The 23311-nt window shown below is 40.2% G+C and overlaps 1 protein-coding gene across 1 annotated transcript in view; it reads right to left on the minus strand.

The window, feature by feature from the left end:
• Positions 1 to 22745, minus strand: part of nrn1la (neuritin 1-like a) — a 54679-nt gene extending 31934 nt beyond the window's left edge. Inside the window, exon 1 of the mRNA XM_053319979.1 lies at positions 22603 to 22745. Within this exon, the coding sequence (XP_053175954.1) occupies positions 22603 to 22745 (143 nt within the window). The remainder of the gene's footprint in view (positions 1 to 22602) is intronic.
• Positions 22746 to 23311: the final 566 nt, after the last annotated feature.

Below are 23311 nucleotides of genomic sequence, written 5' to 3' on the forward strand. Positions count from 1 at the left end.
GGAGTTGACATTTCAAAGATGGAGGGCGTAAAGTTTATTTTTAAACCTTATAGATGTCAATGGGCAGCCGATCAACGCCAGAATTTTAATTTTAGTTCAAGTAACATCATTTTCTGATGTGTAACTTTTGACTTGGAGCTAGTGAAATTTATAAATTGACCTCTTATGAAGGCTTTAAATGTTTCCCATCTAATACAAGCTGAATTTGTTGTATTCATTGAAAAGTATAGGTCAGTTTGCTGTCCAATGTATTTTACAAAACTTGTATCTTGAAGTCATTTAGGTTGCTTGCCATGGTTCCACTTACTAATTTAGTGTCAGAACATATGAAATGCTCGAGCATGGTCAGAGATTACAATCTTTGATTGTTTAGCATAAAGCTGCTTAGAGCAAGAAATAATTGATTTGGGGATATCAATATGTCTAGTGAGTGCTAGAATAACAGGAGTATTCGATGTCATCTGGTTTTATTTCTCTCCAAATCTCTTAAATTAAATCCTTCATAAAGTGATGTTTATCCATCTAACCACCATTTCTGTGTAGCCTCTGACTAAAGTGCAGGTTGTCACAAATGGTCAGTCAGCCCTGTCCAGGCACAGTGGTACCAACCATGGCATCTCACTGTATTGACAAGACTCTGCTGGGCACAGTCACTGAACCTGGCTGTTGTTCAGCAAGAAATAGTTCCAGTACATAACTCAAATCACAAATTGTTACTTTTACATTTCTCTCTGGCTGCTTGCAAGGCTTGATTGAACATTTTCTACTTCACACTGAGGTCAGCAGGAGGTCTGACAGGACAGCATGGTTTAACACTAATGGCTCAGTGTTTTAAATTTGTGGCCTCACAGTATGAGGAATCCCCAGCATCAGTCCAATGGCCTTTACTGTGTGGACTTTATATGTTACCCTGGTTCCTCTCACTTTGCAAATCAGACCTGGAACCAGTAAACAAGCCACAGGTATTCATGTATTTAGAGCCTTTTTAACCAAACAGCCCCTGGATCTAAACTCTAGAACAAAAGGTCTTTTTCTGTCAACATTTTGTTTATTTAATTGTTTATTTGTATAGGGACAAGTATATAGAATGAACTTATGCCACATACCACAGCATTTATAGCCTAAGCTAGTTTGCAATGCCTGTCCATTGGTGGGCCTTTAAAATGCATAAAACTCAACAGTAAAATACATATGGAACTGCACAAAATTCAACAATACATATACATCAATTAAAATGCAAAACTAAACAACACATGAATATATGGTGCACAAAACTCAACTAAGAGTGCATTCAAAGCAGCAAAAAACACAAACAATCTTATGGTCTGAAGAACTGTAGACACTGGCAAATTAGACTGATTATGGATTAATAAAGAAAAGATACTACAGCCACACTAGCAGCTGTGGTTCAGCTAAAGGCAAGGCAAGGCAAGGCAGTTTTATTTATATAGCGCATTTCATACACAATGGCAATTCAATGTGCTTTACATAAAACAGAAAAACATGTAATTTGAGAAACTTAAAACATACAATTAACACCCCACCCCACCCCCCCCCCCCCCCCATAATAAAAACAAAGTACAGATAAATACATGTTAACATGTTCAAAATCACAATGTTGATATGCTATGTTTAGCAGGTATAATGTTTACCATCTTAGTATAGAATTTAACATGTTGATTTGTAGTAAACGCAAAGAACGGCTGAAGCTGTCATTAGCTCTGCAGCTGAGGTGGTTTGATGAACCAAAGTCTTGGCACTAGATCGTCAAACTTAAATGAATGTTCCTGAGTTATCAAGAACTACTGCCTCCAGAGCACAAACTTGTTTAGAGTTAAAGACTCTGACCCAAGACCTAAAACTTTGACTAATTTGATGCATTCAAAATGCAGGTAATGTACCAAGTTTCTAAAAAGGTTTCTGGAAAATCTCCTGGGATCATGAAGGGCCAACAGTTAAATCTGTTGCTCCTGTGATGTACATTCAGTTTGCATAGAGTCTGACCTTGATTCCTGCTTAGTACATGCTGGGATGGGCTCCATGCCCCTTTAGAGGGGATAAGCAGGTAAAGAAAATAAATCATTGAATGAGTCCAAGACGTTGCCAACTCAGAATTTAAATAATCTGGGTCCACAGAGAATTATTTAAGCTCTTGCAGGACTTTTCCCATTAGTCAGTGGCAAGAATCTGTCAAGGTTAGTCCAGATGTGCGCTCACTGGCCTGAATTTGAATGGACTTCTTCAACACTAACAGAGCTGAGCTGCAGATGGCCAGTTTGAATTTTGGAATTTAAATATCAGAGCTTTAAGCTTTCTGACATGAGGAGGATGAAGACATGCACAGGCCTAAAAAAAGAAAGATATGTTCAGTAGAGAAGAGGCTGGAATGTGGACATAAGTAGAAAATAAAGAGACTTGAAAATGCAAATGCTTATAGAAAGTATAACTCCAGCTGCATGGGACATATCAATGGTGAGAGAAGCAGGCAGATCAATGGCAGGACAGTTGATCAACTGCTTCTCAACCTGCCTTGATTAATATTTGATATCTGAACTAAGACTGCGCCCACAAAGAGAGACCGAGAGAGTGAGAGAGAGAGAGAGAGAGAGAGAGAGAGAGAGAGAGAGAGAGAGAGAGAGAGAGAGTAGTGGGAGTAGAGAGGTAGAGTGACTGATTGATACAGACAGCAAGAGAAATCTACAGGCTTTGCCGACTTGATTGCAATTGGAGAGAGATAAAGGGGATAAAAAGAAATGAAGTGCAGCGAAGCATTTTTCTGAAGGGTTTGAATTGCATTAATAAATAGTATTTGTTTGGTAGAATTGTTTAGGAGTGATGTGAGGAATTATTGCTTTTGCTGCACCCTGGGTATAATATCAATATGACAAATGTGATTCTGTATTCTTCTAATCGTCAACAAATCCGATGAAGATACTAACAATGTGTCAGTCTGTTTCTTAATACTTTATGACTTCCCTACAATGCCTGTGGCACTCAGCTCCAAGCCAATTTGTGCCTACTGAAGATGTACATCTTGAAAAAGAGCTCACAAATACATAGTTTCATTTCTTCCTAGAGTCTTTGCAACAGATACTTAGAAAGGAGAAACAGTACATTCTTTGGACAAGGTTGGATTACCAACCTGATCCCCCAGAGCCCTAAAAGCCTCAGGTTCACTGTGTGGAGATTGGATTTCGACATATGCTTAATTGTTACTTTGTTTGGGATTATATGAATGTATGACTACAGCATAGTATTAACCAGCATGATAGTGTCCTTAAGGTGGATCCTTCTTTATTAACGGAAGTTGAGGCCTTTCATAAAGAGGGTCTCTCTATTAAAATCTAGTTTTAAGACCTTTTAATATTTTTGCTGAGTATACATGCTGCATGTTCCTAAACTAATTTGTGGTCAATTAGATTACCAGACCTCTTTTGCACATTCCTCATTTCTGTTTGAGGCTAGCAACTCCAGGCTACATTAGCTTCTACTATGTAGCATCTCAGACCAAACTGTGGCAGTCAAGTTGCATTGTGGTTAATGTAGGCATTTTTAATAGTTTTTGGATTACAGTGGAGGTCTGGGATACAAAATAAGCATATCAGGGTGTGGATACACAGATAATACTTGTTAATACATCAATATATTCTTGGTTTTAATCTTTACTGGGATTTGAAAAATATAGTACTGTATATACTATTGCAGCCTTATCGGTTGAACATGACCTCAGTCAAAAATCTTATATATGCTTCTCTATTTCTTGAACTCCATCAAACACATTTTTCTTAAACTGTATCAGATTCTTTTTTTGTCTCGATTGCAAAAGGCAAAAGTATTTCTTTTGCATGTATATAATTAAATTTTAACCTAGGGTCAATGTGGGAATGTATCATCAACAAACAAAACTATATCAATTAAATTTAAGTAAGCAATAATGATTTATGATGTTTTGAAAGATGCTACATATTTGTTGCCATTTGTGAGGTGTCTGCATTTATTATGATTGTTCAAGAGACTATCTTCTTCTTTAATGTCTTTGATTAGTTTTCAGAGATACCAGACACCTCACATTTACCCCTCGCATATTCTACTGGCACTTTGAAATTCATCTGCACTTCAAAAAGGATTTTCTGACAGTACATCTCTATCATAACAACATAAAGCCATGACATATATATACACTGTGATAATGATGTGAAACTACAATTACATGCCATTGGTGCATCTTCCATGTATTCTGTAGGCTGCTTGTAAGTCTGTTGCTGTGATGTCTTTATAAAAATCTAATTTCAGTTAAGAAAACTGAGCTCTGGAAATCTGCCTGGATTGATGCTGCTGTTCATGTTCGGATAATATACACCTAAGTGTATAGCATTACTAGGTAGAAGGGTTTTTCTCCTGTGCAAACCCTAAACATATAAGCTAAATTAGACGTTAATTTATCTTATTTCCAGTGTACTGTAAATACATACTGTTTATCTCTATCTATAATGTCTAAACTGGTTTGAATCCTACTTAAAGGACAGAGACTATTATGTCTTTAAGTAACTACACATCTGAGCAGACAAAAATGACATGGAGCTCCCCAAGGCTCCATTCTGGGGCCACTTCTGTTCAACATCTACAGGCTCCCACTCAGATTATGAAAAACTAGAATATTTTACCATAATTATTCAGATGACATGTGAATGTACCTAACCATATGAGCCCCATGCACAGCAAGTGCATGTAACAAAATAATGTGGTAGAATTTTCTTTTTTAATTAAATTTTAATTAGATAAAAAATGTGATTAAAAGTCAGTGCCCAGATTCAATCTTTAAGTTAAAAAGCCACAAACGAAGGCAGAAATCTTTGTGTAGTCATGGACTCAAACCTAAACAGCCACATAAAGAAAATAACAGTCAGTCTACTATCACCTTTAAGTGAAATGTCAGTATATTTCAACCTGGACTCCTTAAATATTTAGCCATGTCTTTGGAAATCTTTTAGATAACACTTTCTTCCTTTCTTTTTTCTTTGTTACACATTTTCCCGATATATATTTGTGTTACTGACCTCTCCTCTCGTTTTAGATCCCCACGTCTTGCTCTCATTTGTTTCCCGCTTCTGTGATTTTTTGCCCCCTAGTGTCAAGCGTTCCAGCATTTTCCTACTGTTTATCGTTCCTGGTTTTCTAGATCTCAGCTCTTGTTTTTGACCTCATCTTTGCCTCTGCCTTTTTCTAGACTTTGCCTTACTGACTGATTTTCTGTGTACTGAACTTTTTTTACTTAAGTAAAGACTTTTTGATCTTGCAACTGAACTGTCTCCAGAGTCGTGCACTTGCTTCCTGAAGTGTGAGACTTCCCTTTGAGCAGGACTTGTTCAGACAAAATAACAAACAGACCATATCGAAAGGTAAAGAAAAACGTTTTATTTCTCTGTATGGTCCTATCAATAATGTTGGCAGAAGTGTATAATAATAACTGAGCCTGTCAGTGGCAGAGAAAAGCACTTTTATTTGACATACACTGACAGGGCGCTATTGCCCCCAAAGGATTACATTGCAGCCTGTTGAAGCGATCTCACTCAATACCCGGCCAATTTCAAGAATTGCTGTCCCCATTTATCACAAACAGGAAAACAGGGTCCAGGTTGAAAGTGTTCCTTTAGGAATATGTCAAGAATTAAAGGACTTATGACTTATGATTTCGACTACTGTAATGTTGCCTTTACAGGTCGCTCTAAAAAGGTGATCGGACAGCTGCAGGTGATTCAGAACGCTGCTGCTCGAGTTTTCACTGAGGGTGTTTTCACACCTATAGTTTGTTTGCTTTGGTCTGAATCAGTGGATGAGTTTCTACTTTGTTGCATATTTCCTTTGGGCTGGTTTGGTTTCACACAGGCAAAATTTCAAGGGGACCAAAATGTATCAACAAAAGCCACGTGGGAACTGTCACTCCATTCAGTGGTCAGAAATCTGGCAGACAGCAAAAGAGAGTTTGTTTTTACTCCAGGATAGCTTTCCAAAATGGACCAGCAGAATTAGCATCTCTGTATAGTTGTGGTCATCATTTGGGTCATACACCAAGCTGCCAATATATGAACAAAATGGCACATTTGGACGCACTTCAACGTAACGTCTTACAAACATGTGTTGCTTCATGTTATGCTAAGACGGGCTGCCTTCAGTCAGCTGACGAGGAGAAGGCAATGTATTTCAGCAATACTCCTGCATAATGCACAATGTAGTTGGCTAGGGGAGCTGGTTTTGCCCAAAATGCACAACATTGCCAGTATTTGGATCGGATCACATTCATACCACAAACAAACCACAAAAAGTTTGTTTCTAATCAGACCGAGACCACCACAAAGTTTGGTCCGCCCAAGTGCAATTGCTGCTTTCACACCTGCCCAAATGAACCACACCAAGGGAGGAAACACACTAGAGTTTGATTCAATCGAACTAAACACGACAGGTGTGACACCCAAAGACCGATAAAGTGGATCATATCATATCCAGTTCTCAGATCTTTACACAGGCTTCCTGTTTGTCAAAGATTTCATTTTAAAATAATGCTGTTGGTTTACAAAGCACTGAATGGTTTAGGTCCAAAGTACGTTTCTGATCTACTGCTACGTTATGAACCATCGAGACCTCTCAGGTCGTCTGGACCAGGTCTGTTTCTGTCCCCAGAGGCAAAACTAAACATGGAGAGGTTTTATGCACCAAATATCTGGAACAAACTACCAGAAAACTCTTATTCTCTTAATTTTGACCTTTTTTGCCTTATTTGTATGTGTTTCTTTTACATTTTGTGTTGCACTTTGAATTGCCTTGTTGAAATTAACGATATAAATAAACTTGCCTTGTCTATAATAGACAGTTATGCTCAAGAGGGTTACTGCAATGAGAAGATGTCCTTCTCTGGGAACCATGAACATCCACATCCATTATAATACAGACATTAGATGTGCTTGTTAATTTCCATTCAACAATGGTGCAAGATTTTGACATTTCTTGTGTACAAGTAGAAGTTTTGACCAGTGCTTTAATGAAAGATTAACAGATCATTAAAATAATTAGTACTTATCCTCTGAGAACCATGAATATCCACAGACAAGTTCACAGAAACCACTAGTTATCAAGTTTTTGCACAGGTGGATAGACTAACACACCACCACGACCAGGGCAAAAAGGTTAAGAAAGCTATCGAATGAGAAACCTTCATGATAATGGCTTTGATTAAAACTTGTTTTCTGTTGTTAAGAGTGATCAGATAAGCTTGAAGGTCAATGTCAATTTTGTTTGCATATCTATTGAATTAAGTTCCTGATCAAAGCAAGGCTTTCTGCCTGAAGAGACTTACTCTAAATTGCACATTTGGTTTAATTTGAAACAAATCAAATGATCAAACGAGCAGCAGCATGCTGTGTTTCACACCAGACTAAGCAAGACAATCCACCAGTCAACCTGAAAATTCTCTCCTGAAATGTGTGAAGCTGACAAATTGATTTCACAAAATGACTATGATGTGTGACACACTAAAACACAAAATCTGAGCTGCTACAGATGCCGGCTTCTTCATACCTCTGTTACTCATGAGACAAACTGCTCATCTCTATTACAGCCATCAGACAACAGGCATCACCATCAGCCCCTGAGGCAACGCTGAAGCCTGTAAACAATCCTCCATGGCTCATTTTGTCTTTACACAGTTTAGTTGTTGCATCCAGTGCTTATGTATACAAAACTCAAAGCTCCTCATCCATAACTCATACAGAGTACCATGGAATGGATTTACTGATTCAAAAAATAATGTAAAATAAAAATAGCAATCTACATGGCCTGAGTTTTATGGAAATTTTCAAACTCCATGAAACAATTCAGAGGTTGACCTTTTGACATCTGGTTCGCCCGCAGTCCCCGAAGCTGTCCCACAATAGCAATGTGCAAACACATCATTATTCTGTAAAATCAAAGTGAAGAGCAGAACCTATTTGTTGTTTCTTGACAAGACACAAATACACAAGACTGCACCTCAACAACAGGTGTTTTCAAATTACCTACAGGACTAAATATGGCATACAAAACAGCATATTGGCTCTGTAGGACAATGATGTTTCCTGGATATTACGTTTCTATATGCATGGCATTTATATTAGACATACATAATCACATTTGAAAGTAATGTGTTAGTGGGGACCCAGGAGTGAGCATGATATATTAAAGCTGCAGTTGGTAAGTCTTATGAAAGTAACTCTTTGTCATATTTGCTAAGACTGTTACGATGTAAAGACAGCATTACATGAAACTAGTAATCTGTAAAAAAAAAAACAGGCTCATTTAGCCCCGCCTACTGCTCCTACTGCAAATTGCCAGAATCCACCGCGAGCGGACAAGAAGAACCAATCAGAGCCAGGATTGTGTCTGATGGAGTGTCTGACAGCTGTCAATCACTGCTCACGCACACAGGCCCTTCCCCCTTACTCCTCACAGACCCCTCCCCCTTCTTCCTCAGCTTGGTCAAGCTCATATCTCTAGTTTCTAGGTAAGCTATAGCCATGTGAAAGTCACTGTAAAGCGTTTTATATCTAGCTGTGTGGAGGGTAGTTCATGTATTACCGATCGTGTGCACATGGACGAGACCACGTCAGCCTCCTCTGGGGGAGGGACTTTGGAGGTAGGGCAGGAGTGCAGCGGAGAGGGAGGGGGAGGGATCTGACAGTTGTACTTCTTCAAATTTGATGCTAAGTCCTCTCTCTCCTCAAAGTTACCAACTGCAGCTTTAACTTGGAATGCATTATGGGTTGTTAGTACTCCTTAGTGTATCTTTCAGACTTAATCAGCCCTAAAAATGGTCAGTTGGCACCGTTTAACATGACAAGACATGTAACACAAATGGAGTATTTCACTTTTACAAGACAAAGGGGGCAATATTATATAACTCCTGCAAGAAAAGCCTGATATAGTGTTCATTATCTTTAAAAAGTAGGTTTCCCAAAAGCAGGAGTTTGGAAAATACTATCACACTAATATGGTTCATGTTAGCTAGTGATTCAACCAGCTAGTGAATGAATGAAAAATGTGCTGATGGCAAGCAGTAGCACAGGAGGTGTTCCCTGTGCGTGGGCTAAGAGGACTAAAAGTGAGATATGTCAGGGTGTCACACTGTTTCTATAAACCTCTGCTGCTCTACAAACTCTACTAATGTTTGTGTTATAGCTTGTTTCAGCTTAGGTGTTGTTTACATTTGTGCGTGTGCGGCTAGGAAACAGCTGAGTGGAGCAGCAAGAATACAGTGATGCCCTGCTGACAGCACAGTGTTCAGAGGATGGCTGAGAGCTGCTGCCGTGTTTCTGCTGAACGGTCCAATACATGAGATGGACCCACAGACAACATGGGCATCCAGATACACATATACATACATACACACACACACACACACACACACACACACACACACACACACACACACACACACACACACAGCGTCCTGTTTCCATCACTTCAGAGGACATTACACTGACTAGCATTATTTAATCAGTTCTATCTAAACCTTAACCACCACATACCTAACCCTAACCATTTAACTAACCTTAATATAACCCTAAACTAACTTTAACTTTAAACTGAGTCTTCACCCTTAAAATGAATGATTTAGGTTAAGGGGATTCGCTTTTTGTTCCAATAAGGAAGGCGAGTTCCCACAACATGACTGTATAAACAGATTTACGTCCCCACAACATTAGCAATACCTGGACCGCACACGCGCACACACACACACACACACACACACACACACACACACACACACACACACACACACACACACACACACACACACACACACTGTCCTGATCTATTCATGAGTCTGGTCGTGCAGAGGCTGGCAAGATCACTGCTGACTGGACTGAAATGCTGCTGATGCCTGCTGCTCACCTCACCTGACAAACAAACAAACACACACACACACACACACACATGCATGCACACACACACACACGTGCACATGCACACACAGGGCAGTATCTCAGGGGAGCACATTCAAATTGATTAGACCTGCAGCTATTTTTCTTCAGGTGTCAATCCATCCCTGAGTGATGCACACTGCTCCCTGTGACCCGACCGCCTACTCTACATCCACACGCACACGCACACACACAGTGAGTGTTTTTTATGTGATGCTATGGTAACTTTCACTATGGAAACTTTGGTCTCTGACATACCTCATCCACTTGAAAACACATGTAGGACTAATGATGGCACTCAGGGTGATGGGTCTCATAGCGTGAGAAACAACATCCCATTGAGACTGTTTACATTATGTATATATGTGTGTGGGCTAGTGTGTGGCACATGTGTGTGTGTGTGTGTGTGTGTATTATGTAAATCATTATAAACTCAAAGAAGAGAGCAAATTATTGTATGTATGTATATGCATATAAACAAATTGACAATATATTCCTGCATGCATAATAATACGTGTATACGTGTGTGTGTGTGTGTGTGTGTGTGTGTGTGTGTGTGTGTGTGTGTGTGTGTGTGTGTGTGTGTAGTCTGTCATAGGCTACTTTTGGGGACAAATTTCAGATTTAGGGCCAAAAAAAATGATATTTGTGACTGTCAGTGGTTATTGTTAGTGTAAATCTCCAGGAGGTTAATGTAAGTCTATGTAATGTCCCCAGAAGTGACCATGATCTGATTTGTGTGTGAGACACCAGAAGTGAATAACACCTTATAATTAGACCAGTCCAAGTCAGGTGAGTGTCCGGTAGATGAATGGAAGTCTCTGTAATGTCCCCAGAAGTCACCATGATCTGACGTGTGTGTGTGTACGTGTGTGTACGTGTGTGTATGTGTGTGTATGTGTGGGACCAGAAGTGAACAACAACACCTTATAATTAGACCAGTCCAGGTCAGGTGACTCTTCACTGTGACTGGGAAACCTGCTCTAGAGTACCTTTCCATTAACACCTCTGTGTGTGTGTGTGTGTGTGTGTGTGTGTGTGTGTGTGTGTGTGTGTGTGTGTGTGTGTGTGTGTGTGTGTGTTGCCTAGTGCCTGTTGTCTCTGTTGGGGGGGAATTGTTACCACAAGAGAGTAGAATGGAATGGAAATGAAAGCAAGAAAGGGAAAAAAGATGAAAGGAAGGAAAAGGAAAAGAAAGAAAGGACGTAAGGAAGGAAAGAAAGGCGTCCAATCAGCAGGTCCATCATTAGTAAAAGGCTTGGAGGAGTGTGTAAAATGTGAAAAAGGGATAAAAGTGTGCAGAGCTTGTTTGGGAAAGTTCAAAACACTTGTTAACATGAAAAGATAGTGAGAGAGATACAGAGAGAGGGGGAGGATTCCTCGTAAACTTAATTTTCCAGTCGTTTGAAGCCTCATTCTGCAGCGCTGAAGTTCCTCCCACACAGGACCCCTTTCCTCCTCCTCAGATGACAACTGTTTAAATTAAGGCTCATGCTTTATCCATGCAGGAATGTTCAGCAGAGTTAAAAAGTTATTAATGTATAAACTGTGCCGACCCCCAAACAAGCCACACCGACCTCAACAAGGCCAATATCTACTGTAAATGAGACGTATGAATCCTTTAAGTTTCCCTCTGCAGACTACTGATCTTTGTTCTTATTCTGTTGTACATGATAGTTTGATTCAGGAAGGATTTCTGAAGGGTTCTGTAACAACTTTAAGAAAAGTAATGTATAAATGAATGTATTATGAAAGTAGTCATGGTTGAGGATTTAATCAGAAAGATCTTCTTTTTAAAATATTTTGCCTTCATCCCATTTTGGTATTTCTGCTGTGTCTTCACAAATTCTTCAACTTCAACATACAGAACAGAATTTGATTTCCCCCTTTTAGCCCACCAAAGCATGAAAGCAGCATAACACATGTAACTAATATATCAACTAGGGGAATGAAATACATACAGAAATAAAATAATAAACTGTGGAATAAAAAGATTTGAGGCTTAGCTCAAAAAAAGAAGAAGTATGGTCACGAAAGACATCTTGCAATGTCTACCAGAGTTCAGTCTCAAATTGAGGAGATAAAGGCTGGGAGCTGTCTCTCGGGATGCTCTGGGCTTTAGCTCTCATCCTAAAGTGACTCAGCTTCTTCTGGGGTTTCCCAATTATTTTACAAAGCGTGACAGCTATGCTCTCACCAGCTACCTCCTAAACCTTCTTTCCAGGTGACCAAAACCCTGATGTCCAGTGTAATGTTAAACCACCCTCAGAGTATTGTTAGCTATTTCAAAGATAGACCGGCTCAATTATGGGACTGTGACTTGAGATAAGGGACCAGTACGTTTAAACACAAGGTTACTTTGATTATATCTATGAACCAAAGTTTTATTCACATTACACTATTAATTAAGGCAGTGTACCGGCCAGTACCAATCCAACTTCTCTTTTACTGATACTGATACCAACTGACTACTTCATTCCATACACATCATTAACATTCAATTGTGACTTCACCACCACAGACGGGTTGTAGCTGCTGTGGCAGTGGGCCAATCACACGTCGCATTAAATCGAAGAAAGCTTGCATCGATTGGCTGTAAGCAAGTCAATACAAATAGTCATATTTTCTAGGTCTGGGTGTGAAAAGGATGGATTGCAGGTATCGTTTGACAGGAGATGTTTCCATACTACTTGATATCGATTTATTTAGGTTGATACCTTAAAAGGTAGAGAGTACTGCTACCCAACCCTACTATTGATCCAATCACAGAGCAACAGCACTAGTGCTACAGTATAATGATAATGATAAAGAGATGAGTTTATTTCAAGAAACCAGATGTTTGCAGTTTTTCCATTACTTTTACTTTATAGTTTGTTTCTAGTTACTTTGCACCTTCAGATCTAACTTGTAAGACCTTAAGATTTTAACATTTATTGCTTTACAACTGCCCAAGTATTTGTGAAATAGTTTCACCTCATGGATCAACATTACAATGCGTATGTGCTGCCTGGTGGCCTAGAGGTTAAGTCGAACTTTACTGCATATTATTCTCTCTCCTCATTTCCTGTCATCCTTCTCGCTATCTAATAAATCCTAAAAGAAAAAAAAAGAAAACTCATTACAATGCTGCTTATACTTGAACACATTAACAGTTTAATGCTTTCAAATAAGTCATTTGTCAATATGAGTGATGTTACTTAGATACATAAATACATTTAAAGCTGATAGTTATTCATTTTTACATAAGTTCCTCTCTCTGTCAACCTGTTTCATTGGTTCTTGCTGTGGGCTTGTTCACATGATGCATTTGTGGTTTAACTGCTCAGAGCTGAAAAACAAAACAAAAGAAGGAACTTATGTACTTGTTAAAGTGCTTCAGGGTCACTGATGGAAGGAGACAACTTCTTGCATTTTTCCTTCCGTGCAATAGCTTTCTGTTTATCAAACCCATAGAAGCGATGTAAACACTTGTGAATATTTAAACGCATCGGTATGCAAATTTGATGTAGAATCATAAATGCATTTATTGCATTACGCCTCAACGGCTGCCCAGAAAACCTTGATTAAATTCCAGTTTTATCTTCTCTCCATTGTCTCTGTGTTACTTATACTATAGGACTGATTTCATAATGTTATTCTTGATATACAGTACAAGGCATTACATGGTCAAACCCCTCTATACTCAGAGTTGCTGTGCTCTCTGACCTCTGGGAAGAACAGAAGCTCTTTTAAGCAGAAATTTGCCCACACCTTAAAAAAATCCATCTAAAAGCCTTTTTTTATTTTCATTGGCTTATTTTTTACTTAATAACTTTTCTTTACCCTTATTGTTCCTTTCATTCTGTCTGTTTTCTATACATCTCTTTTATCTTCATCTTTCTCCTTTTCATCTTCCTGTAAAGCACTTTGGAACTTCTTTCAAAGAATGATGTATAAAGTTTTCTTGCTTGTGTGCTATGGACATAAATCAATAGATACACTTTTACACACATGCTGGCTTAAGGGTAATTGGACCTACAACTATGCACACACACACATACACACACACAGACAATCGAAACGAAAGCTGGCAACATGTATGATTCTGTGACAGGCAGTGCTGTCAGTGCAGGCGGTCGATTGAACTCTTTGCAATGTGGTTTCATCACAGCCAGTCGGTCAACACACACACACACACACACACATATGTATCACTGTGTATCCATGTTTTCACATCGCCCAATAAGCTGTGAGTGGAAACTCGGCACAGTCACAAGATGCTGAAAACAACCTCACACCTTCAAAAAAAAATCAATTGCTGTGCTGCAGACTACCCACAGAGCGATTTTTAAATGAGTGATTAACACTGTAATAATAATAAATGGGGAGAAACTGTGATGAACTCGCTGCTTGTTAACAGCAGACACCATCAACACTGAAGCAGTCGAGCCAAGTGTGTATTTACTAGAGCTACTTATAAAAATCAAATCAAATATCGCTTACGATTGCTGAAAATCTTCCCTTTATCCCACTTTTCCTCTCTCTCTCCACCAGAAATATTATTAGTACCGCAAACAGCAGGAAGAATTTCTTTCTCACAACTGGGCCAAATGTTGTATTTATACCAACAAGCCGTCAGCATAACTCTGTGCAAGTTACTGCTCTGGCAGACAGATCCAGCTCTGATCTTAATACGTCTGGTGCATTAGATAGTTGGCAGGAGCGAGTTGTTTAATACCAACAAGGCAGATGAGCACGACTTTCCTTCTAAAGCAGAGATGAAATGAAATGAGTCTCAGAGTTTACACACTTTTAAGTCTGATAAGGCTTGTGATCAGTGATTAAATTGGCTTTAATAGCAGGGAGGTCTGAGCATATATGTGTGCGTGTATGCGTGTGTGTTTGTGTGTTCCTCTGGTTTGATATAAATTGGTCAAATTGGAGCTTGAGGCTGTATTTACATCTCTCGCTGCAGTGCAGTGCAGGTGCTCTGAAATAAAAAGTATTTGAAAAGGAAAAAAAAGTTTGTCTTTCATCACTGAAGTCAATCCTCTCCCCTCTTCGCTCAGTAACCAGATGTTCTTCATCCTTGTCGCCACCTCTGGATGAACTTGGAGCTCTGTTTGAAGGTAAAGGACGGAACAAGGAAGTACTAGGAGACAAGTTTTGGCCCCTGCTGGCTGGCGCTGCGTGACTGCAGGTGCATGAATATTCATAGATATACCACACATCTGAGGTCGCAGCTGGAGTTTATCCTCGGAGCAGCCAGAACACACAGGCTTCATTCACCCTGCAGTGAAATATGGCTGGTTTCTCCTCATTCTCCTCATGGGACACTTTAAATCCTTTACACATGCTAATGAGCCAGAGTGACAACTCTACTATCAGGGCGAACATGAAGTGCTGATTCAGATGATCTGTGCAGTATGTACCAGAGGAGCTCCGGATCAGTAGCTCAACACTCTTAATATGATGTTATAATATGATATGACAAAAGCTCAACGATCAAAGCCATTTTCCACTCGCTGAATATGTGGAGAGTACGTCAACTGAAACGCCCAAAGAAAGTTAGGGCGAGGTATATTACAGTGAGGCATTTGCTGTCTTCATTCTAAAATGAATGTTGCTATGGTTACGGCATGCATGGTTACATTCAATACGCTAGGTCAGCAGAACATCCGCTTCCACTTTGTATGCTGTTGTAGTTGTTCCTTTGTGCTCCACAGCAACATTTCCTCAGAAAAATCAATTCCACTCTACACCAGGTATACACTCAGACATACTCTAGTTTAACCATCTCCTGCTCGCTGAACGTGCTTTTGCAAACAGGTGCGTTACAATTACAGCACTCTCACTGACTCCCAGTAGCATGCAGCCAACAAGTGGAATCCCTGAACCACCAATATCAACACCATCGTACCTTTAGTCTCGTCACATATGCAGGCACACACAGCAGGTGCTTGCTGCTGTTCACTCTGTGGAGTAAATGAGGGTGGCTCACTGCTTCTCTACACTCCCAGTCTAAGCTTCTACTTCACTTAATTGATGTTCTGCTGCTGTCAGTCAATATTTTCCATGATGGAGAGGGGCTGATATCTTCATTGCTTCGTGGCTTGTCACAACTCTTTCCTCTCCACTGTGCTGCTCTCTGGGCCACAACTTGAAGCACTGCTTTTCCAGGTATTTGGCACTAGTTGTGTAAAGTAGGTGTTATTCACAGTTATCACAGGAGACCAGGTAAACAGACCAACGGCGCTCGTCTCACTCTGATCTGCTGTAACATGTGCAACACGTCTCTTAACTCGCTTTCATTTAGTTGTCGCTTCTGACCAAGGACACCATTCTTCTACTGTCAACTACCCTCAATTAACAGCTTCGATCCAGGCTTGAACGGCATTTAGACCGACATCAGCTCTGTGTTAATAAAACAGCCCTCTTGCTCATTTGGATGGGGCCAAAAACAGGTCGGTTGATCCAGATATTGGAAATATAAACATCTGACAGCTGAAATGTGTTTTTGCAATTATGAGGCATACCATAAATTCAGCAGAGCATTGAAGCTACGGTTGCATTAGCTTACTGATATCATTCGTCATTTATGCTTCACTATCACTGATTTATTCACTGGCTACAAGCTTCCTGGTAACGTCCAATTAGATAAGTTGATATTCCTCTGATGTCTGATGTGATTACTTTCCTGTAATGCCTCGAAGACTATCTATCTATCTATCTATCTATCTATCTATCTATCTATCTATCTACTAATTCGCTATGTTCAAAGAATTTATTCATACAGAGAATGAGCAGGAAGTCATTAAATTTAAATGAAGCAGCTTCACAAAGTGTCTCTTGATGACGTCACTGACAAGGGTTTCTGGTCCCTTTCACACAGAGAAGATGAAATTGCTTTATTTACAAATGCAGCGTTCCGGGTCTCTCTGCCATTAACACTGCACTCACTGTGCTGCATTAGACCTGCAACGTCTTCCATCCCCTCTCTGCTTTTTACTCGGCGCTCCCTCTCAGTTCACCAGGCACATCTGCTGCACTGAGGTCGTATCCGTTCCCGTCTGTTCCAGACAACATTAGTCTACCATTCAACAGAGTGAACCGATAAAGATCACTCAGGTGACTGTATGTTGCTGATGGGTGTACTGTGTCTCCACCGGCAGATACACTATATGTCTGTGGCATACGGATCAATAAGTGTGAGTTAACTGCTGGAGTGAGAGCCTTGAGTACAACTCTGCTGGGTTTTTTTTCCTTTTCCTTTGCTCATTCAAAAAACTGTTGATGTATTCAGTTATGTCTTTACCAATTCATGTACTTGTTTATTGTTTTATCTATTCTTTAATTCATGCGCATGCAAATTTTTGCATTTATTTACTTATTCATTCCGAACAACAAAATCCAGTACTGCGTATCAAACTATCACTGGATGAAATCCCAATTTGGTGTAGGATTTACTGAGGAATAGCTGCGTAATGAGGCTCTGTCTTGGCTTTAAGTTGCTGGTGCATAGCCAATTACTCTGACTGACTGCCAAACCTATATTGCCCACTGACAAACAAACATCGAGAGTGTGATTAAGGTGGGTTGAAGCCCAGACAGGCCGGCACCTCTGCTAACAAAGTTGGACAGATCAGAGGGAGCCTGAAATGAACACCAGCCGGTGGATTTTGGCATGTTGGCTGTCTCAATCAGCCATTTTTGGCAGATAACCAACCTACAAGTTGATTAGTGGAAAAAGATAAGTGATAAATATGTGTTTAAATGATTGAAGACAGTTGTACGTTAGGCTGATTGAATCTACAGCTCCAGTACAGCCTGCGGACATGAGGTGTATTTCACTCCCTGGATACATTTTTACACCCAACATGTAACTCAATTAAAAACTATGCTAACTTTATAAAGCAAATAAGCAACCTAGGTTCAGTCTGAACTTTGGCACCTGATTTTGATTTGACTGGTACATTTGTGGTACATTTTAATTTTCATATCTTGTGCTCTCCACTGCAGAGTAGAGTGGTTTATCAGTCACCTGTTGACTAAACTACTGTTGAGTTTAGCTTCAGACAAGCTGCCAAAACATCACATAACATTATAGAAGTTATAGTTCCTTAATGGACATCTAGAGGAACGTTCAGATGAGTGACAGGCAAAATGAATCCTCCACTTATTCCTGTTGATAGCTTAATAAACACAAAGATAGATGACTGAAAGTAACATCATTGGGGTCATTAGCAGTTTTAATGGTTGTCGCAACTATTTAGTTGCTGCTCCTTGATGAATTTTGGTTGAATTTTGTCCACAAATCTTCAGGGCTGCCAGCTTTTGACTTCAGCTTGGTGTGAGATTTGTTCCTGTGAGGTGGAAGGGTGGTGGTGTGTGTGTGTGTGTGTGTGTGGGGGGGGGGGGTCATAATTCCTCTCTCTGGTCTTATGAACCAATACCTTTTTCATAAGATGTTCCTCTTTGCTAATTTGTGTTTATTGGGTAGCATTTTTCATACACACTCCAGATATTACACATATATTTCTTCTAGACAGATCTATGCCCCTCACCAAGTCGCTCCTATCATCCAACACTACCCACTTTAGTTTCCCAGGTCTGAAAGAATACAATATATACAATACGAAGAATGAAAACAGCAGGGACAAATCTGGAACAGTCCGACTGTATAATTTACCACTCTCTCCCACCTAACCATTTGGATTGAGTTGAGAAACAGCCACCTGCACTAGTCTAGATGAGTTAGATTGAATATGCTATGAATACCAAAAATGTATCAAGAACAGTAGATAGTTGTGAATCAACAAAAGTTCCAGAGCAAGTGTTCTTGTTGACCATACTGACTCACCCTCACTCCTCCATCTCCTCTCAGATGCTGCTTCCAGAAGAGCTGCTGACTGAGATGACTGTGAGCAGCATGCATGAATACATTACAATATAGATTTGAGTATGTTTCTCCCTGATGGTCCGTGCGCTGTCAGTGTCATCCTTTAGTGCCACCATGTTAACAGATGGATTTTCTGTGTAACATTTGGCATTAGAACATGTGAAAAGTATCAATTGTGTGAGTCTAACGGTCAATGTGGGAGAGATAGCAGTCTTGGGCTGGGTATTGGAACTCCATACCTTTAAAGTGTCGACTGAATAAATCGATACCAAGTAGTATCAAAACATCTCCCATCAAACAATACCTAAAGTTTATCCTTTTTGCACCCAGAGCTAGAAATTATGACTATTTATATGGACTTGCTCACAGCCAATCAACGCAAGCATTCTTTGATTTAATGGGATGTGATTGGCCCACTGCCACAGCAGCTAAAACCTGTCTGTAGTGGTGAAGTCGCAGTGAATTTGAGTTAGTGCGCTTAGCAGTTCAGCAGCCAAGATGCCAAATATACACGCTAAAGTGTGGCTTAACTACACGCCTGTTACACCAGATAAAAGATAATGCACAACAATGTGGAAGCACTCAATTGGTATCAGTATAATTTTAAGGGTACTTGGATTGGTCCCCTATAGCAGTCCAGATTTTTTTTCCTTCCAAGAATTGATAACGTTAGCTAATTTTCTGGTAGAGACATAACATTACTGGAGTGCTACATGTTACCATTTATATGGGTGCAACAGGTCAAGTCGCTTAATTAATTCTGAACATGGAAAAGGAGTTTATTGGGCTGCAAAGGATACTGTTTTACTAATTAGGAGGACACAATGTGTGACTCTGCAGATGCACCCACGTGGTTAAATAAGACTTATCATTATCATTAGGACAGTTCATGTGTCCATTGTGTCTTTCACGTTATTATTTAGGTTTTATTTGGTGCCAAAATTCTGTAACACATTTTCAGTCATAACTTTTGTTTTTATAGATTACTTTTAATGTAGTTGTGGTCTGGCTTTCATTTTGGACTAAATGACTGACAAGTCAATAAAACATGCTGTCACTGCTGCCGAGCAACAATAAATTTACAGTATTCCTAATGCTTTTGCTCAACTTGAAATACAAATGAAACTCGGGAGTAAAAAATTGAGTTTAGGTGAGTTTACCCTCCAATAAATCCCCAGTACTGCTCCATCTGCATCGTCTCAGCAGGCTGAGTTGAACGTATCGTAGCCTGATAACATCGGACAGAAACACATCAGGCTTTTCACATTTTTTGGAAATATTCTAAGTTATGTCTTTGGATATGTATAAGCCTCAGTTTGAACTACTGCAGCACATGTGTACAGTCAATTCCTCGTGAGACCGACTCTGATGTGTACAACCTAACTCTCTCACACTAGACGATCTAACGGCTACAATCCTCTGAGTGGGAGCGACTGATGCACTTATCTGAGAAACAGAAAGAGAGAGTGAAAGAGGGGTAGCTGGAAAGAGTTTTAAGAGAGGACAAAGAAAAATGGGAGGAAAGTTAGAGGGAGCTCTGGGGAAAGCTGGGACGATGGAGTGAGGAAGAAAGGGAAAAAAAGGTTGAGAGAAGGGTAGATTTGGTGGTAAAGAGGACACCTTGAGACAGAGAGAGAAGAGGAAGAAATGTTAGACGGTTGAGGGAGTGTGCGGTGGGTAAAATGCAGCACTTGACTCAGGTGTATGTTTTTTTATGTGCAGTGTAGTTAGTAATGCTGCGCAGGAAGGAAGGGGTAAAAGTGCCAGAAGAGTATAAGGCATAGTAGAAAAAGAAGTAATGAAAGGAAAGAGAAAGAGATATGGAAACAAAGTCGTTCTGCTGTGGTAAATATCTGTCAATCTCTCCTGTAAAACAAAGAAGGCAGCGATGTGTTGCCATGATTGTTCTTGGTGATTTCCCTGCTGGTCGCTCTCTCTCACACACACACACACACACACACACACACACACACACCCCAGTAAGTGACGGGCTTCCTCCTGACAACACACACACACACGTACACACAAATTGCCTGAGTTTCAGTCCCCTCAGAGCAACGCTGGGCTGATTAAAAAGACCTTTGAACAAATGGCGTTTGTTGAGGAATGTCTGTTCACCTTTCAAAAGAGGCATGCGTGTGTGTGTGTGTGTTAGTGAAAAGTGGTTGGGGATCCTCCAGGCGTTTAAAAACTTTCCATACACACACACACACACACGCACACACACACATACACACACACACACACACACACACACACACACACACACATATATACATACACACACCTCAGTGACTGTTGCATCTCAGGAGGTGGAGGATCTAATCATTTTGGCAGGAAGCTTTTAACATCGGTACCGGTGTTTTATTCAACAGACTTGCTCCCATCAGCCCTGTGCATGTCAGGACGGGGTCTGACAATAAAACAAACGCACCCGGTCACAGGAGACCACGGGGAGCCATGAGGAAAAGTGTTCCTCCAAAATCAAAATAAAAGGCTGTTTCTTGGAAAAGGTACATCTCATCATGGAATATAGATGATATTTTGAGCTTACAAGTAAAACATTTTTGGATTGATAAAGATAAAACCATCACTGATGCATTGCAGTCCTCACCTTTGGACTGCATGCACCTCATGACCCTCACTTGATATACACCACCTTTTGTCAGTTTTTGACCATCAGTAATTAAAAACTACTTAAGTGAACTTTCTCTCCAACTCATTCCAGTTGTCTTTGGTTGTCTTGTCTGATGACTGCCGGCTCTGTGGGTGTTAAACTGCAACCTGCTGAGCAGTAAACTCTGATAGTAACATTAAAAAAGAGAGAAACTAACAAAAACATTAGTTGCAATCTACAATTTAAAAAATGTGAGCTGACTGACTTCACCTCTGGGAAGTTCATTAGGCACAAGAAGACAAACACAAAGTGTCTGTAAGCAGAATCACTTCACTTTAGTAGGATTTTTGTTTTTACTCCTTCACGCCAAAAAACCCGGAGATAATTACCTTGTTTATAATCTTCTGGCTGCGGTCATTTCTGATTCTACTCAAAGCTTATGCAAATTTAGCCTCGCTCCAAAAATAATTATCACAGTTTCTGTCAAAATTATGCACAGTTACAGTGCCTGCTTTATTCATAAGTGCCCATGCAGCATTATGAGTTTGTGTGTAGGAATACACAACATTACGTAACAGCCAGTCAGAGAGCACTGAAATGGCACAAATAATGCTCCAGACTACACTGTGCAGAATGGAAACCTCATCTGTTGACACAGAGAGCAGATTACGTTTACGTTTATGACAGCTACACTAACTGGCTTTTGACATTAGCAGAGAGTAAGATGATCCCCTTGGTAACTGATTCATTTTCAAAACAAATATTGTTGCAGTCTGTAACTTGTATAACGTCTTAAAAGCAGCACATGTGACAGAGCGTCTACTGCCCTGTTGACCCGACCAAAGTGAGCAGAAGAACTTCATATTGTCTTCACTATCAACAGTCTCCACCAGCACCAAGAACATTATAGAAGAGAAAACAAGCAGATCAAGCCAACCAATCCAACCAATCACAGTTCTTGCAGCATCCATGTGGTATCTTCATACTCACTGTAACCTCTATGTAAAGTTATGTTTCAGACAAGTGTCGAATGTGAGCGATGTCATGTCCTAAAGCACTGCTACACTGGCTATGTGCATAAACTCAAAAGCTATGCTGTAAAACCTGAATTGACGACTATAAGTTCCAGTCAAAGTCGGTGTTAGTGGGCTGACGTGAGGAAGCCCAGATGGTCCTCTCCCCAGCCATGTGGTCCAGGTCCTCCTGGGGGATACGAAAGCATTCCCAGGCCAGATGAAATGTGTAATCTCTCAAGAGCATTGTGAGTCTGTCCCAGGGTCTCCTTCCAGTCGGACATGCCTGGACTACCTCCCCAGGGATGCATCCAGGTGGCATCCTAATCACATGTCTGGACCACATCGACATGAAAGAGCAGTTGTTCTACTCTGAGGTCCACTTCAGACATTCAAGCTCCTCAGCTCGTCCCAAAGGTTGAGGAAACTTGTTTTGTTTTGATGCTGTGTGCATCAGTGAACTCATTCTTTTGGTCACAACCCAAGGCTCATGATCAACTCCACCACAATTGACTGTACAGTACAATACCAAGGTCACAGTTTACACCAATCTGCCTGTCAATCTCATGGTCCAATTCATCTTCATGAGCAGGACCTCAAGGTACATGAACTGGACTGAGGCAACAGCTCACTCTCAACCTGAAGTAGCTAGCCCACCATACTGAGTACTATGGTGTCAGACCTGGAGGACCAGCTAATGGGAACAAAGAAAGTATTTTACTGATATTATCAAATAGATGAAGTGAAACTTGATCTCACCAGCAAAGTGTAGAGAGCAAATCTAACTTATGTGCCACTCCAGTATACTGTACAGACAAAATACAGTAAAACAGTATGCATACTCTATGAC

This window comes from Scomber japonicus, chromosome 5 (assembly GCF_027409825.1).
Source record: "Scomber japonicus isolate fScoJap1 chromosome 5, fScoJap1.pri, whole genome shotgun sequence".
NCBI lineage: Eukaryota > Metazoa > Chordata > Actinopteri > Scombriformes > Scombridae > Scomber > Scomber japonicus.